A 17,303-nucleotide genomic window follows, 5' to 3' on the forward strand; every position below is an offset into this window, starting at 1 on the left:
CTTAATATAGCACAGATCCCTGTCCTGAATTCTCCCTTACATCATTTCATTTTTAACTCATCTAAACATCTAGCAAATGGCTACCTTCCTAGTTACCACAAGTTCATTTTCAGCCTTTATATATATATATAATATATCATATATATATATTACATATAATATTATATATATATATATATATATATATAAAACGCAAAACATTATTTCATCTTAACAAAACACAAGTTGTCAACTGGAAGTATGAAGTCATCTTCATCAACTATTTCCTGTCTGTCCTATCTAGACATGCCTATTGTGTTATGGCAAGCTCTCTGACTGCACTTGAACTGCATCACTTGTGATTATCACTGATGTAATTGTTTTTTCAAATTCACAGTGCTATCATTTTGTTGGCCTTTATTTGTGAAAGCAGCTACTGTCAGCAGCAGCTGGGAAAGTACACCTTCAACAAAAATCAAGGCTCAGATCTCACTGGATACTTTGCTTTGGTGAAGGCTTTAGAACAAGTTACATCCTAGCACTGAACATTTTGCATTTTTTTTTTTCTCCTTTTCCTTCCCAGTTGAGAAAAACACTTTAAATAAGAGAGCTATGGAGAGATTTCAGCACAGATCCAATGATCCTCAAAAACATAGCTCCTATCTACTAGCTTGCTGGAACAGCCTCTCATGCTTCCAAGATGGAGCAAAAAATATCAAATAAGGACAAGCTTATTGCTTGCTGCAAAACACTACACACAAAGTGCAGTACTGTATGCACACTGTACATACCTTTAAGATATACACTGAAAGGTCTATGCCAATTTTCAGTCCATCTTGCTTGCCTGTTCCATTCTAACTGCAAAGTGACAAAGTCTGATCCACAAACACCTGAGGCCTCAAAAATCTTTCCTCTGTTCTCAATTTCTTATCCTTTACAATGGCAACCATGGTGATGATGATTGTGGAAAAGCAATTAGACAGTAATACTCAAAAGTCTTAATGCAGTACATACTGATCTACATATAACTTCATTTTTTATTTTGTTTCTATTTCTTCAAATTTTCTCTTATGTTTTTCCCAATCCCAGAGGTAGAACTTACACAAGCACAGGACAGTGCCAGCCAATTGACACTTCCTTATCTGCTCTTGGCAGAAATTTTTATTTCATTAAAAACTCAGGGGAATTAATAAGAACATCTGGAAACCACATCTTCTGTCAGGTTTGGGAACACACTGTTTGAAAACTAAGGCTCTCTGCATGAAAAAAAACAACAACAAAACCAAAACTCATAAATCTACCACTAGATTTTCCTGAAAAAAAAAAAAAGAAATTAAAAAAAAATTCACCTGCATTCCTAAGTAGATCATGGTAATACAAAAATTAAGCATCTACGGTTGTTAAGATACCAAACCATAGGAATAGAAGATCCTCCTTCCATTAATGTAAATAAACCTTTCCCAAATATTAACCCAAACTTAACCTGGATTGAAACCCATGTTACAACTAAATTCAGCAGATTCTTAGTTGCCTGTGGTATCTCAAACCTTAAACACCAGAAGAGAACAAAGCAAAACACCTGGTTAGCAAACTTGTGAAATGCTGTTCTGCAAGAACAATTTCCCATTACTTTCAAATTCTGTGAAAAGAAAACTTTATACTTCAAGTTACCTTGAGTAGATACAACAGTATATCAGAAAGACCCCAGCAACAAACTCGACTGACCAATGATCAGTAAGAGAGGTACTGTAAGCAGAAATACATGCTACTTAATATCATGAAGTGCCCACAACCCTGAGTTGAACAGCTGCTCCTGGCAGCTGTACCTGGCAGAAGTTTCTCAACAGGAGGATATGGAAAATGAAAGTTAGTTTTAGTTTCTGATAAAGTTAAAATATTACAAACTTTTAGCTTTTATTGAAAATTAAATATATTAGCAAAAGCGAGATTTAAGAAATATTTTACAAATCATTTACATACAAGAAAGCCAGTATCAGACATATTCACAAATATGCAAACCTTTAATTACAAAAAGTACTTAATGGCAGCATGATGCTTACCTTGCCACTGCAGTGTGCTCTACTATTGATATAAGGCATAGAACTCACATTTGCACCAACTTAAAGAGTTCAAATAAAACTTTAAGCTTTTAAATCCTGGATGCACAATCCCAAATACACACACACGCACACTCTAAGACTTCTCCTTAAAAGCTCTATAAACTAAGTGTGTGCTCTGGAAGAACAGCCAGCCTGAAAAGCCCAGTAGAAATGTAACTGGTACTAGAGTTTAGTTTTCAGTTTTCTCTTTAACATGTACAGGCCTAGGTATGTAAACCATATTCACAGTTTAATTATTTTTAGACAGAAGTACCTTTTTTTTTTTTTTTTTTTTTTGCATTTGATCCTTAAAATTGGCTCTCAGTTCAGCATACAGTTCGTAATGTCACCTGTTTTGTGATGCATACATTTACAAGATAACTTAAAAATCTGTGCCATATTCATGGTCAAGATAATTCAACAAGAAAAGTAATATCCAACAGTGATATTCAACACTATATTTCAAATATCTGTGCAAACAGCAAAAGAACAGTTGTATGAGGCAAACTTATTTGCAAAACCTTTAATACCTGTTCTATGTTGTAAACTCAGACTGTCAGCCTTAAGTCCTGCGCTTCCAACATCTTTAAAAAGTCAGTGGCTAAAATTATCAAGTCTCAAAAACGTTCTCTTCTACATAGTGCAAATTGTAAAACAGATCATGTGAAAAACATATCTAGCTGGATTGACTTTGTGCAATCATCAGTGGTCTTCTCTCATAGTTGAAGAAAGTGTGCATTCAAAGAACCATATGGTTCAAGAAGCTGGGCAGGCGGGAAGGAGAGAGAAAAAGCAGTTCTGTTACACTTCTCAAACCAGTGCTAGATGTGCAAAGGCAGCAAAAATTCCAGCTGCTACTACAACCAGAACAGATTTACTCTTTAGGAAGACCCAGGCGGTTAGTCACTTGGACTGGTCCCTAGAAAAATATGTAAGTATATGTTGGATTTTTATCAGACGGTCTTTTAAAGACATCATAGACAGAACTGACAGCTGATATCTGGGGTCTACTGGGAGAACAGCTAGAAGCCACCAACACCAAGCAGGACCATTGGGCATTGCCTAAAAATAAGAGAAATGTCAGTTACTTATGAACAATGCTGACCAACACAATGAAGACATCAAAAGACAAACGAGTCAAAAACAAGCACTGGTTTGAATTTTGGTATTAACTAGAGTATTACAGATCTGTAAGATCAAGAGGGTTCCGAATTAATCTATTCTGATCGCTTTTCACCACAGAAGTCTATAAATAAAGTGCACTCATGTTTGATAAAGCAATCGTTTTCAAGACAACACAGGCATCTCAGTTTCCTTAGGAAAGGATGGCTAAGTATAGGACAGTCACCTAATAAACATTACTGATGCAAACTAACATGATATCTGTCACATTACTCTTCAGGTTTGAATATTCTTGATGCCTAACATAGATTACATAGATTTATCTGTTGCTGTATGTGAAGGACTCCTCTATTACTACTACTCCATTCCACTCACATTTCATTATATTCTAGACAGAGCAGGACTGCTTAGCTTGTTTCTTCTAATTTTATAAAACACACTTTCTAGCTTTTCCCTATACTTTATTCAATTCCCTACACAGAGCCTGAGACATCATGCCCAGAACACAACACTTCTCAGTGGATGATGCATCACTGCAGAGCAGACATACCTCAGTTACCTCACATACTTGCAAAAACAGTCTTGGCAGTGGTACGCTTCTGAATGAAATTTCCTCCCTTTCATCTTTATCACACAGTTGACACTTAATGTTCTAAGTCCCAGGCATATACCTTCAGTCTTGCTGCCCAGCTAGTTACTCTGTTTGTGTGCAATTACTCCTCTTTGCTAATATATGTTGTTTTAATAAAAATGTTCTAAAAGCATTTCTGAAATGATACACTGGCCTCGAAAGTATTTACAGTCTTCCAAAATCAGTAGATACGGTCTCACAAAAATATATGTAGCAGATAGGAGATGACCTTTTCCAGCCTCCCATTTTTTGAGGATCTCTCTGATCTTCATCAATTGTTTACAACAACCACTGAAATAGATGGCTGAAGCTAGTTCCTTAAAGTTAACATAGAATTTGCCAAATCCTAACATCTGCAGCAATTTACAGCACTAGCTCAGAAAGGACGAAAGTGTCATTTGTGATTACCTCTGTCCCAGATTACTGCCTATACACATCACAGGAAAGAAAATACTAAACATTCCCTATTTTTCTCCATTTGTACTTTAATAGCTTTACACAAGCCAATAGTTCAAAACATTTCTATAACTGAAAGTGTAATCAGTACACTATATATAAAATACCATATCATCCTTTATTGCAGAAAAAAATTGCCAATTGTCTTTTGCTGCTCTCTGTAAGAGAAGCAAGATGAAGTCCTGCTTCCTTTAAACTTGAGAAAAAAAGTATTTTCCTTTTAATGTTTAGCAGCTTTTTAACAACTGGATTTTGGTTTTCCTCACCTACCTTCCCCCAGTAAAAAAAACAGGCACTCAAGATTTGATATGAAATGATGTCTCACCTGTATATTTTCCTCCCTGTCAGGCATTGGCCCGAAGTGCTGAAGAATTTGAGTGCGGAATTTGTTTCTTAAGTTTTGGAACCAACTGCAAGCCTGACTGTAAACAAAGTTGTGAAGCTCTCTCAGTTTCTTCAGCTCTCCTTCATCAACAACCTAGCAGAAGAACATTATGAAAACACCATTACAGATGAAGAAAATTGCCACAGTTTTTAAGCTAACATAACTAAATAGAGTTGAAATTAAATGTCTTTTTAAAGTTTTTGCACTCTCCCAAGCCATGGTTGCTACTGGCTGAATTGCAAAGAAATCCTCTGATACTTAAGAAGAATTACAGCTTCACAAACTATTGTTCAAATAAAAAGCAAAATATTTCCTTCTTATTTAATAATAATAAAAAAAGCTATCTTCTCCGTCTTCCTTATACTGACATTGAATCCTCCACAGTTCAGTGGACCTAAAAATTTGACAGAGCCCCAGAACAAATCAAGGAAAACTCTTAAGATATCAGCTAAAAGTAGAAGTACTTGGACAGCATTCTGAATACCTTAACATCTTCCAAATACTCAATGTCTGCAGTGCAATAACCATCTTTCATCCCTCTCCGTAAAACTCGAAATCTCTTTCCACCAACCGTATCAACAACAGACCGTCCATCAGGCAGAAAATGAACATTCCTAATTTGCAGCATGCAACCATAATCTGCAAAACTAGAAAGGAGACTTTATCAGTAATGTAATTACACAGTTCTATGATGACAGTTGGCTTAATTTAAAAAGAAGACAGAAAAGAAGCTTACTATTAAGAATGTAAACCTACCCATTTTGAGAATCACTTATACACATCCCAAACTGTTTAGTCCCAGTTTCCATACTTCTGCGAATCATCAGTCGGTATCTTGGCTCAAACACGTGTAGAGGGCAAGGCACAGTAGGATATGCCATAGTGCAAACAAACATTGGAACATTCTTGGTCAAGCTTCAAAAGAATGACAGAAGAAATACACGGCTTAAAACTAATTACTGAGCAATGCCAAGATTTTTTTTTTTTATTACAGTATGTGTTTGAGGTCATAAAACACCTGTTACAAACTTCAGTAATCACCATGTTACAATAACTTCCATAATCAGTAAGAACACAGTCACTGAACACTTATGTATTGATTTGAATAAGTAACAGCAGTGAGTTGAAATGTCTAGCCAGTGATTATAGGACTTGTCATGTCAGTAAGAGTGTTTCTTGGTTTCTTCCTTTTTGGTTTAGTTGATGCCACAATAACTGCATAGTAACCAGCTCACCATTTAGATTAAGTTCAACAATGCATCCCAAGCTCTGGTTTTTACACTTGCAATGTCTCACCACGGCCTAGCAATTGAAAAAACTAAGCAGAATCTAGGAGTAATTATTAACGGGAACGTTTATCTAGAAATTCTTCCACTGGAAGTGTGTACCCTCAGGAGCTTTTCAGCACAGCTGTGCTCTGTCCTTTCAGCCCCAGACTTGTACGGATAGCAGGGGATGCCACAATCCAGTTGTAAGACCTTGCACTTGGATCTATTGAACCTCATGAGGTTCAGTTCTGCCCACTGCTCAAGCCTGTCTCAGTCAAACACCATTCCGATACTAATTTCTCGGGTTTTCTAGGTAAAAGGTGTGAAGCTTACTTTGAGTGTTCAGCGGTTTCTTCGGCATGAATTCTTTTTCTCTCATACAGCTCATCAGACAAATATTTCATTATTAATTCCTCTAGTAGCTCTGTGATGCTGTATTTTCTGCTTGCAAGGTACTGTAAGCAAATTAAAACAAAATGTTTTTTTATTGATATATTAATAGAAGAACTGAGTCATATCAGCTTTTTTTTTTTTTTTTTTTTTTAAGTATGATGCATGAAATATGTGACAAATGAGATTTATGTCCATGAAAACTTGAAGATATGAAGAGCTCTGAAACTCTTATATTTCTTAACCCCCACCATTAATATCTGAAAATTCTGTTTTAGTTCTTACAGTCCAACATCTCTGGTGTCTCATTCAGTACGTATTTCTATATTTACCAGAATTTATTTTCCACAGTACAAAGCCACACAAATATGGAAAGCGTATAGAAACCACAGAGAAGTCTTATTGAATAGTTATCAGTTTCCTAATAATCAGGATTTAATTATATCATAAAGTAGGTGATCACAGAAACAGAAAACCCTCTAAGACTCCAAGGCAAACCTAGTCAATTTGTATTGATATTTACCTCAAGTGTTTTCTTTCTAGGAGCAATCTACAATCTTAATTCCTTGCATTTTAAGAAGCCTTTACAATGATAAAATGTTTGTCTATCTGAGTTCTACTGATCAACAGTACCTCCTTCAAACTCTCCTTACAGAGTGGACACTGAGGAGCATAGTCTAAACACCGTTCCAAGCAACCTTTGCAAAACGTGTGTCCACAAGGTGTTGTCACTGGCTCAAAGAACAGCCTGAAACAAAGTTAGTAAAAATTAAGATACCGTGGCAAATTTGTGTCCTGCTTAATAAAGAAAACAAACAACTCAGCAATCAACCTTTTTAATTTTTTCCCCACTAATTATTATCTAAAGCAGAGAACATTAATCCCATGTCTCCTAATGCTCCTTTTTCTTCTATGAAGTTTGTTTCCATTCATCACTGCACTAGTTTTGTGCACTTTGTGATTAATCCACACACGTCTGTATGCTCTGAATATTTAAACCTTCATTCCAATACAAGAAGATTTTGATCCTACTACATAGATATTCAAAATACACAAAATGAAGTAATTATTTAAAGAGGTATGTTGCTTTCAAAGCAGTTTTGCACACTATTAACACAACTATAGACAATCTAGCATATAGACTATGTTTTAAGATTTCTATTCTAGAACAGAAGACAACTTGATAAGAACTTATATCCATCAACTGCATCTAGTAGATTGTCATTCTGAAGTCATTTCCTTGATCTGAAATGCACAGGTAATCCTTCTAAGCATTAGATCTCCCAAATGAACAAATTAACTAGTTTTACTGGATGAAAAAACCTTCTAGTAGTGTGCCACAGAAGATCCTCTCCTTTTTGAGCTACCAGCTGACACCACCAAATCTGACAGGCAACTTGACTACAATTATGATGTAAATATTTAAATAAGTATTTAAATACTGGGATATAGGAAAGGCTGAAAATGTCACTTTCTTAACTGACGTTAGAGCTCATCACAACCTATAAACACCTCAGTTAACACGTGACAAAGATATGAAGTCAAACACCTATAGCGAAAATATTGAACCAATGAGAAAAATCTTACCTCATACATAAAGAGCACTCAAAATCTGATACGTCAATCAAATTCCCTGGAACTGTTCCATAAGCCAGTTTCATGTCCCTGTTTGTATTTTCTGAAGAAAGACATAATAAAACACACCTTTCAAAGAAAGGCGCAAGACAATAAATACTTCAGATTTTAAATTAAGTGATTACTTACCTCCTTGCTTTTTGTGTTTGTTTCTTCCATCTTCACACACAACTGTATCCTGCTCTGAAAATGAAAGCTTTCTTTTCAACAAAGCACCTTTTTCTTGGCCAGAGAGAAGAGGTTCAGAAGATACTCTCTTTAAGCCATCTTCCTTGGCAAGGGCTTTTGTTGAGTTAAGAGCATGGGCAGATTGTGCACGATTTAGGCTTCCAATCACAGGCTCCAGTACCTCTGATCTTCCTAAACTCTACATAAGACAAAAGAACTGTATATAAGAGATAACACACATATAAGAATATAAAATGTAAACATGCAAAAATGCTAAATCCAAACTGATAGGCAGTTAGCTCATCAGTTAACTGGAAGAATTTGCTAAGTCAAGACAATTCTCAGATTTGCTTATCATTAACAATTAAAAAAATATTTACCTTAAAGAGAAGAAAAACTAAACTTCTTACTTTGAAGCTATACTAAAAAACAAATATAAATATAAAAATATTAATAACAATAATATCAAAAAGTACTTTTTGCTTTGGAACTAATGTAACATCTCAGTAGTTTTTAGTAAGTGGTTCACTTGAATGAGGTATATAATAATCCAAATGAGAAGACACCGCTCCCAAATCATAATTCTTCTAATTTAACCAATTGCAGAGAGCCAGCATTTATGTTAGAGAATAAGCATGACAAATAAGGATATCAGGATGTCTGATACTGGCATATTAGCAAGTTTTAAGTATTAGAACAAATTATGATTTCTATTACCTGCTCAGGACAAAGTTGTAAATTGCAGTAAGGCTCAGTCATCTCAGAACCAAGCACAAAAGATTTATTTCGAGTATGTGGTGAACTCCAAGCAGATTCCTTCAAATTCTCTCCTAGCTTCTCTGGTGACAGTACATCACGCAATGTCTGGAAAACAAACAGCTAACTGTTCATAACAATGAAAGGAGGATCTGGATATAGTTTCATTATAAACCTACGCACCAAAACCAACAATTCAACTTATATGAAGTTACTCCCCAAATACTTAAGAACAGTTAGGAATAAGCAGAAATCCATACATCTGTATAACTAAGCATAATTTATCTTGGAATCATTTCCACTAGAACTGGATGATCTCTATGAACATTAAGACATTATCAATTAAATATTATACAGTTTTTGCAATGCAGTTTGTATTATTAAGGAAAATGCAACTATAAATTCTTCCACTAGAAGTAAGCAACTTCTTCAGAGTCAGACATTATCAATTCAATATCACAAAAATTTTTCTGTGCAGGTTTTCAGTACTGAAGAAAAGCTGCTGTCGTCTACGCATTAAATAATTCAATTTACCATATTCCAGCTACCATTCCCTTTGCAGTCATCTACAAGCAAATTCAGAAGCATAAATACTTTGAGGCATGTGCCCTCAAAAGCCGTATGTTAGGACACTCCAACACAGCATGGTACATCTTGAAAGGAATTAAACCATCAACTCTACCCTCTCCGTATGCATGACAGATTTTTTGATGGTCAATTGTCTACCACAACAGGAACTTTACAAAGGAATCAAAACAGAGGTAGTAATCCAGTTTGATATATCAAATCACCTTTTCTACTTCTAGCTTGGCTGGAAGAAAATCCTCATCAAGGGCTAAGCACTGTAGAAACAGTTGTAAGGCATCGCCTACAAAGCCAGAGTCGTGCAGCACTTTTCCTTTGCGGAAGTAGACCTGAGAAACAGAAAACACGTTTACACTTCTGGTGAACATACAGAGCTGTAGTGTTCACCTTACAGGCCTTACAGCAGAGTCAGAACAAGAACCCTCAATGACAAAGGAATGCACCTCTTCAGCAATCTTCAGCCATACACAGGATATCTGATACACACATATCTTGCCTAGCATAAGTCCCCTACACTGAAAATAACCATGGCATAGGCTGGTGTTCATCTCCTTCCAGTTAATTTGCTCTGGCTTAGATAAAAGCCAGACTTTAAAAGAGACTTAAAATCCTGACTAGTGCTGAATTCACCACACAAGGCCTTAATTTCACTATTCTGTGAGGTTTTGAAAATGGAGAAGAGGGAAACACAACGAAAATTATTACATATCCTTGTGAAACAGCTTTCACTGGACACCTTTTTTGCTGTTTTGTCGGAAGTCTTATAGCTTTAACCTACATGAAAAGACAATCCCCACAACCCTGCATTCCTTACATCTATCTTAATATAGATTCCTAATCCAAAACAATGAAGATTTGGAATTGCTTCCTCCAACTACATTTTATTCCTGAACACTAAATAAAAAAATGCTTACTATTTTTTATATAGGGTAGAAGGGAAAGAAAGAGATGAGACTACTGAATGTTGGTGAACTTACAAAAATACAATGTTGGACCCAACTCACATGAATTAAAAAAGTTGTGTTTGCAGTAATATAAACAGAAGCTCAATAAAAAAAAAAAAAATTCTAAACTAGATTTTGGATAATGGGCAAAAAAACTGAACCCGAACAAGAAAAGCAAACAAGCAAAACACTGAATGCAGTTTCTATAGACTGCCAATATGAAACAGTAATCTTAAACAAGGCTGTCAGATGAGGGCGTGCATCTTCTCTGATGGATTTGGGCAGTTTCATTAAGAAGGAAAGCACGCTAATCCTCCTCTTACAGTTACTTCATCTCCTTACACAGACAATAATTTTAATCTATCAAACCAAGCTCAGTTAAATGAAGTCTGAGAAAGAAAGAAAGGCACAATGCTCTCTGAATTTGCAGCAGCCATGAAATTGCTCAACACAGGAGAAAACCAGACCAAAGCAGTTATCTGTCCCTATGCAGCAAAATCTTGCTGCTCCTGCTGTGCTGAGCTCAGATGCTGCTGCAATAAGCAATATTTAAGTAGTAACATTTCTGAAGGCCAATGACTCTCCAGTTGCCTGCACTGTTTGCAGAATTCAGCTTCCAATGAGTTTCTCTGTGCTTTTCAAAAACTTTCCCAGCTCAAACAGCAAGTTTTCTTCACCAGACAAACAAAAGAAGGCAACTGTAAGAAGTTACATCACCACAAACTATCCCAACTCCAAATACCGAAGCCAGTAACGAAGGCCCTAAACAAACACATTTTTTACTACTGCAAATAATACTGCAAAAGAATTTAATGTTCTCTCTACATGGTTGTTTTTTTTGTTTGTTTGTTTTTGTTTGTTTTTTTTAGTTTGTTTTTTTAAACTCTGGTAGCAATTGCAAAAGAAAACTGTGTTGTCCTATTAGTATTTTGTTTTTTCCTAATCAGTGAGACTCAAAAAAACCTGAGAAATGTTGACTCAACGTAGAGCCAAAAATCCTAATCTGCACTGGCAATAATGCTCACTCATCTGACATGATATTCAAAGAACAAATAGTGCTTAAAACGCTCTCAATTTTGGGAAATACAGTCAAAGTATAAAAACTTAGGGAAATGCAGAGCTTTAAAAGCGGTAACTTTTATATAGTGTGAGAAATTTCAAATCTCAATTACATCAATGAGCCAAACACCTATGGCTCAGAAATTCTGCTCTGAAGCAGTTAAAGCCAGCTGCATGATTCCAGCCACCCACTCAAATAACATTCAGCTGAATTTAAGTTCGTAAATATTTTAAAACTTTTCTTAAGAGAACCAATAAAAGCACTGCTCCTAAAAAAAGAAATAAGCGCTAACAAGCAACTGTAAACAGCACGAAAGTTCTTCGTAGTACTTCTCACCAAATCAGTTCTGCTCCACGTCACCCTTCATCCAGCATCACTATCGTGTGTTGCGATGGGAAATAAAAGCACCTGAAGTTGTTGATGAAACCTGAATCAACAGTTCCAATTTACAGTGCTGACCAGTTGCCTGTCTCACGTATAAGTATCTATTTTAAGAAACTTTTGAGTACTTTGCACGTACTTACAAAGTAAAACAAGAAAACCAAGTGTTTAAAGCAGCTTGCTTCATTTGATGAAAAGATTATGCAAAATACCTTATGTTTGCAGATAAACGTAGATTTTGAAAAATTAGGAGTTCAAATCAACTTACCTCTGGCCAATTTGGCATTTTAGAAATAACAAAGTTCAGATCTTCTATGGCTGTTTTATACTCTTGGAGGCCAGCGTATGACTCAGCCCTGTAGATTCTTAGCATCAAGTTACTGGAATCTGAAGACAAAATTAAACAACAACCTTAATAATTTGGAATGTTGTAATTTTTTAATTAGATGTTTTATAGTGATATGTCAAAGCCGTACTGTACAAAAATATTTACTACGCTCTTCTGTACTGCACCTTAGAACAACTGAGGTACCTCCTTCCTGCCTTTTCACCAGTATTCGGATTTAAAAAAAAGTGGCAATACTTCCAAGCTTATGTCTTCCAAGATTAACTTTTGAACCCTTTTATACTTTAAAAAGATTTAGCACCAAAGCTGACAAAATAAAGTATTGCTCAATACTGCTGTGACAACAGAAGTAGAGAACAGAGCTGATTTTAGTTTTATGGTACAAACACAAATCTGTCATTTTTCAAGCACAGTGAATCTCAAGTATTAAAAAGTCTAAGTATTAGAAAGCCTCCTTTCAAACATTTGACTTTTTATTGAGACTGTCCTTTGTTCTGATAATGCCCAGCCCCTGCCAGCGATAGCTACAGACAGCGTTAGCACCTGATGATTTATCAGAGATAGTCTATACCCCTACACGGACTGAAAAGATAGCCAACACCAGAAAACCACTGCTGCCAGCTGGCAACCTGCTCTAAGTAGTTGTGCTAGAATCACCTCCACAGAGGAAAAACATTCATGTGTGTTCTTTGAAGACAAATTCTCATGTCCCAAATGCGGCACTTTGGACTTTCAGCACAGGAATCTTGAAATAGGAAATCTCTATGTCATTTAAACCATGGCTTTCATAACACAGCAAACTGCACACCTGTGCTTTTCACCAAAATAAATAAGTTAAACATTAATGTAATGTAAACAACACTCAAATTAAGTTCTGTAAGCTTGTTTGAACAAGATTCCCTTGGAGGGATGCAGAGGAATCTACCCTAAATGCCTAGTTTAAGTTCCCATAATTTCCAATGCTAGCTTGTTTTACACATAAGTCTGCTTTAGCAGCAAGCCAGACCAGTCACTGAACCAAAGTATTTTAACATACTGTTTTATATTTAGATATCACAGGTAAAAGACTTTAACAAAAAAGAAATGGTAAGTAAATAAAAACTGCCAACAGATTCCATGGATGAAAATGAAGCGTGCGATTCAGCTATAGTTCAGTTTCCCTTAAAATACATATACTCCTCAATCTGTTTCTATGCTTCAGACAGTTAACAGAAATCGGTGAAAATTGTCTAACTTAACACGTAACCCTGCAGATGTAAGAACACTGATGCCTGCTTTCTTGTGGCTTTGTGACTATTGTAACCTCCTGAGGCAGGAGCTCAGTTCTTTTCTATTGCGTTTGACTTTTTGGTGTCCAGCAGAGTCAATATTGACCTAAATTCCTTTCTTCAGAGGCAGCAGTGAGTGGGAATCTTTGTTCTGTAATAAACTAGCAGCCTGTTCGCACTTGATCAAAACGATTTCATCTTTTTCAGACTTTCAAGTGTAGAAGATGATCTCAGGAGTCCCAGATCTCAGGAAGATGGGGTTAGGGGTCGTCTGAAGATAAAAATGTAAGTCAAATCTAGAGCTGGTGGATAGTTTTTTCTTTATCAAAGAGAAAAGCACTGAACTGCTACAAAATTAAGGTTTAAATCAAGGAGTTTAACTATATCTCAACTCTGCTGCTACACAAAAACTGCCAATGAATCACAGAATATCCCAAGTTGGAAGGAACCCATGTAGATCAAGTCCAACACCTGGCTCCACAGAGGACCATCCAAAAATTAAACCCTATGTCTGAGAGTGTTTTAAAATGAGCATTTAATTCCTAGGCTTTGTATTGTGGAAAAAGAAAGTTTTACAACATTGCAGAATGCATTTTGATGCTTGCCACTTAACAAGATGACATAAAACTATATGGACTACTTCAAAAGTAATGCCTATTGATTTCCATGGAAGCTACAATACAACAAGTACAATTACACTATGTAACAAATTCTCAGCTGCAGAACACTATTTTTTTTTGACACTGTCACCACCATCAGCTATGCATTTACCAGCACCAAACAAGAGCCTGTATGCTGTGCTCTTAAAAATCTGCATGGCCATCCAGAATGGGGGTTTGTCTTTCATGTTGCTGATGTCATTGCTGAAATGCACCACCTACTGCCTCACTGTGCTGACATCCAATGTTTGGTCTCTATAAACATCCAGCAAGCTCTATCATCTGTTGCATGGCAACAAAATGTAATCGAATATTGGTGGGATGGTTCAACCTCTACTGCCATATCATCATCTGCCTCTGACATCATGGACCAACATAGTAAAATAGGAGGCATTACTTTTGGAGCAGCCCTCATATTTCAATTCCTTATATCAGATATTAAACAAAACCAGAAATAGTTTGTTTGAACAGTCAATTTTAACAGCCCAGTATATTAAATAGAGACCACTCACTCCTAGCAAATCAATACAAATTACTGCAATTAAAAACAAAAAGGTACTGAATATCTTCAGTGCAGAAATGTGTGCACCATATATTACTGCACACAAATAGAAAACTGTACAAAAGTTTACACACAAAAAGCACCAGGTAAGCATTCATTTCTTTACTCTCAAAGCATCTGCTTCTGCCTACTGTCAGCATGAGAATATCATAAATGGATTGCTTCTGGTCTGCTCCTACACGATTTTCACCTGGTTCCCTAGCTTCAGTTGGTAAAAGAAGCACTCTGCACCAGTGTTCAAAAGAACTGCAGGATGCAGTATTTATGAATGCAGTACAACAGGGTCAATTCCAAAGGGCAAGGGTGCCAACACCTGAGAAGAGGCTGAGCTCACTGGTGTTGTTTAATGAGGAAACATCGGAGGCAGCAGAAGAACCCAAGAGCCTCTTGAAATCCCAGAAGAGGCTGCCTAGATCACAGAACCTGACATGCACAGCAGGAAAAGCAAGTGACAATGCCTTAGAAACCAGAACAATGGTAGTTCTGCCTTTATGTAAATAGAAAATGTTTCACTACGATGGTAATTAACCATTCAACAGGTTGTCCTGACAGCAGCGGAATCTTCGCCCTGGTGGCTTCATGGTCCAACAGAACAAAGCCTCCAGAAAACTGCTCTAATTCAGCGCCTGCCCTTTGAACACAGAGTTGGTCAACAGACCTCCTAAGGCTCTTCCAGCAGGAACAGGTTTGTGACTGTACAACCTCTGGTGAGAGAGCTGGTGTGTTGGGATTAAAGCCTTCCTTTACATAAGGTAATTCCTTCCAACGCCTGCACAGCACACGTTATCTATGTGAATGTTACCATTCCTCTCGTGTTTCTCAAAAGTAACTTCTTTCTCTTTTCAACAAATTTCCTTATGACCCATGTAAGTCAACACTGTACTTCAGAACACGCATGCACACACACACAAAAAAAAAAACCTCTTCCAACACTTCCAATAGGAAATGGGACCTGTGGGGCTGTCGAAGCCCTAAAAACCCACAGATGCACAAAACCAACACAGCGGGTCGCTGTGCCAGCACCACCCAGGTGTACCCACCCCCGGGCCGAGCCCCGCAGGGTGCACGAAGCCACGACCGTACCGCGGTCCGCCTGGCGGTCCCGCCCGCCCCCCGCAGCCTCGCCCGGCACCAGACGGGGCGCGGCTCCGCCCGCCATGATGTCACCGCCATTACACAACCTGTCCCCGCCGTGCCTCGCGCTTATGCAACCGGGCCCGGCCCTCCGGAGCCGAGCGGTGACACTGGAAATGGGTCTCCGTCAGGAAACGGGGTTACGCGCGGTAACGCGGGCGCGGCCGCCACGGGACGCACCGGTCAGCGCGGCGGAAAGGAGGCACCGGAGCGCACCTCAACCCACGGGGAGGCTCCCCGGGTCCCAGCGACAAACTTGGAAAACTTCAGAGCGCTGAGACACAGCGCGCCGAGCGCATCGTTCCCCGTCCCTCCCTCAGGAGACGGGACGCCGCCTCCCCCCCTCCGCACCCGGCTCACCTGCCCGCAGCGCCTGCCCGGCGGCGCCCAGCGCCTCTCGGAAGCGGCCCTGCGCCAGCAGTTCCTCCAGGCGCCCGCCGGCCCGCGCCCGCTCGCACTCCCTCGGGAACCACTTCTCGGCCAGCTGGCTGAGCACCACGCTGGTGCGCAGCGGGGCGGCGGCCGCGCCGGTGCCCCCCGCCGGCAGCAGCCGGTCTCGGCAGCGGCGGCAGCGGGCCCGCAGCTCTCTCCGCAGACAGCGGCGGCAGTAGGTGTGCCCGCACGGGACGGTCACCGGCTCGCTCAGGAAGCGCCCGCAGCCGCAGCACCGCAGCGGGCCCTCGGCCGCGCCTTCGGCGCCGCGCTCCCGGCCGCGGCCCGGCCCCTGCCGCAGGCGGTAGTTGAGCACCAGGCACTCCACCAGGGTCCCGAAGCGCCGCGGGCCGGCGAGCGGTCCGAGGCACAGCGACGCCAGGGAGGAGCCCGCCGCTTCCTTCATTCGGCCCCTCCGCTCCCCGTCCGCCTCCTCGCCGAGCCGCCCGCCGCTTCCCGGCTCCGGCGACGCGTCCGAGCCCACGGCCACAGGAGAGAACGCCATCGGCTGCCGGCTCGGCCGAGGGGGGTGTGGCGCTGCCGCTCCGGCCGCCGGGCCCGGCGCTGCGCAAGGCGCCCAGGCACTGGCAGCGCGGGGCGGGGGAGGAAGCGAGGCACTCTCCGCGCGGGGCGGGGGGTGTGTCACGTGCGCGCCTCCGCGCGCGCGACCCGGGGCAGAAGGGGGTGCGGATACGTGTGCGCTCCCCCCGCCCCACCCCGCTCCCACCCCTTTCAAACGTCTCCACGCGCCCTCGCCCCGCCGCTTACATAAAGAACCGCGTCAGCTGATGGCCGGGCCGGCTCGCCATTGGTGGACGCTCCAGGGGCGGGAGCGAGGTGGTTACAAAACGCCGCGCCGCGCGCGCGTTCCGTAACAGGGTGGGAGGGGCGGGGTTGGCGCCGGGCGGACTGGGCGTGAGTCAAGCGGGGGGCGGGCTGGCGTGGGTGGGCGCGTGCTGCCTTTAGGGAGCGAGCGTTGGGTAAAGCCCTGCTCTGTCTTGGAGGGGAGCGGGACGTGGGGGAAAAGGGGACGGCTGCGGGGA

At 40.1% G+C, this 17,303-nt stretch overlaps 1 protein-coding gene across 1 annotated transcript; it reads right to left on the reverse strand.

Moving 5' to 3' along the window:
* Positions 1 to 1,874: 1,874 nt before the first annotated feature.
* Positions 1,875 to 16,765, reverse strand: LONRF1 (LON peptidase N-terminal domain and ring finger 1). The gene is made up of 12 exons (XM_042812648.1): positions 16,189 to 16,765; positions 12,128 to 12,246; positions 9,681 to 9,803; positions 8,851 to 8,997; positions 8,095 to 8,332; positions 7,918 to 8,008; positions 6,964 to 7,078; positions 6,274 to 6,395; positions 5,429 to 5,587; positions 5,157 to 5,319; positions 4,613 to 4,765; positions 1,875 to 3,140 (listed from the first exon to the last, which is right to left on the reverse strand). The coding sequence occupies exons 1-12, from the start codon at positions 16,763 to 16,765 to the stop codon at positions 2,982 to 2,984; spliced, it is 2,166 nt and encodes a 721-aa protein (XP_042668582.1). The 3' UTR covers positions 1,875 to 2,981.
* Between the last annotated feature and the right edge of the window lie 538 nt (positions 16,766 to 17,303).

This window comes from Centrocercus urophasianus, unplaced genomic scaffold, assembly GCF_019232065.1.
Source record: "Centrocercus urophasianus isolate 14NV4802_14NV808 unplaced genomic scaffold, USGS_Curo_1.0 seq_13, whole genome shotgun sequence".
In the NCBI taxonomy this organism is placed as follows: domain Eukaryota; kingdom Metazoa; phylum Chordata; class Aves; order Galliformes; family Phasianidae; genus Centrocercus; species Centrocercus urophasianus.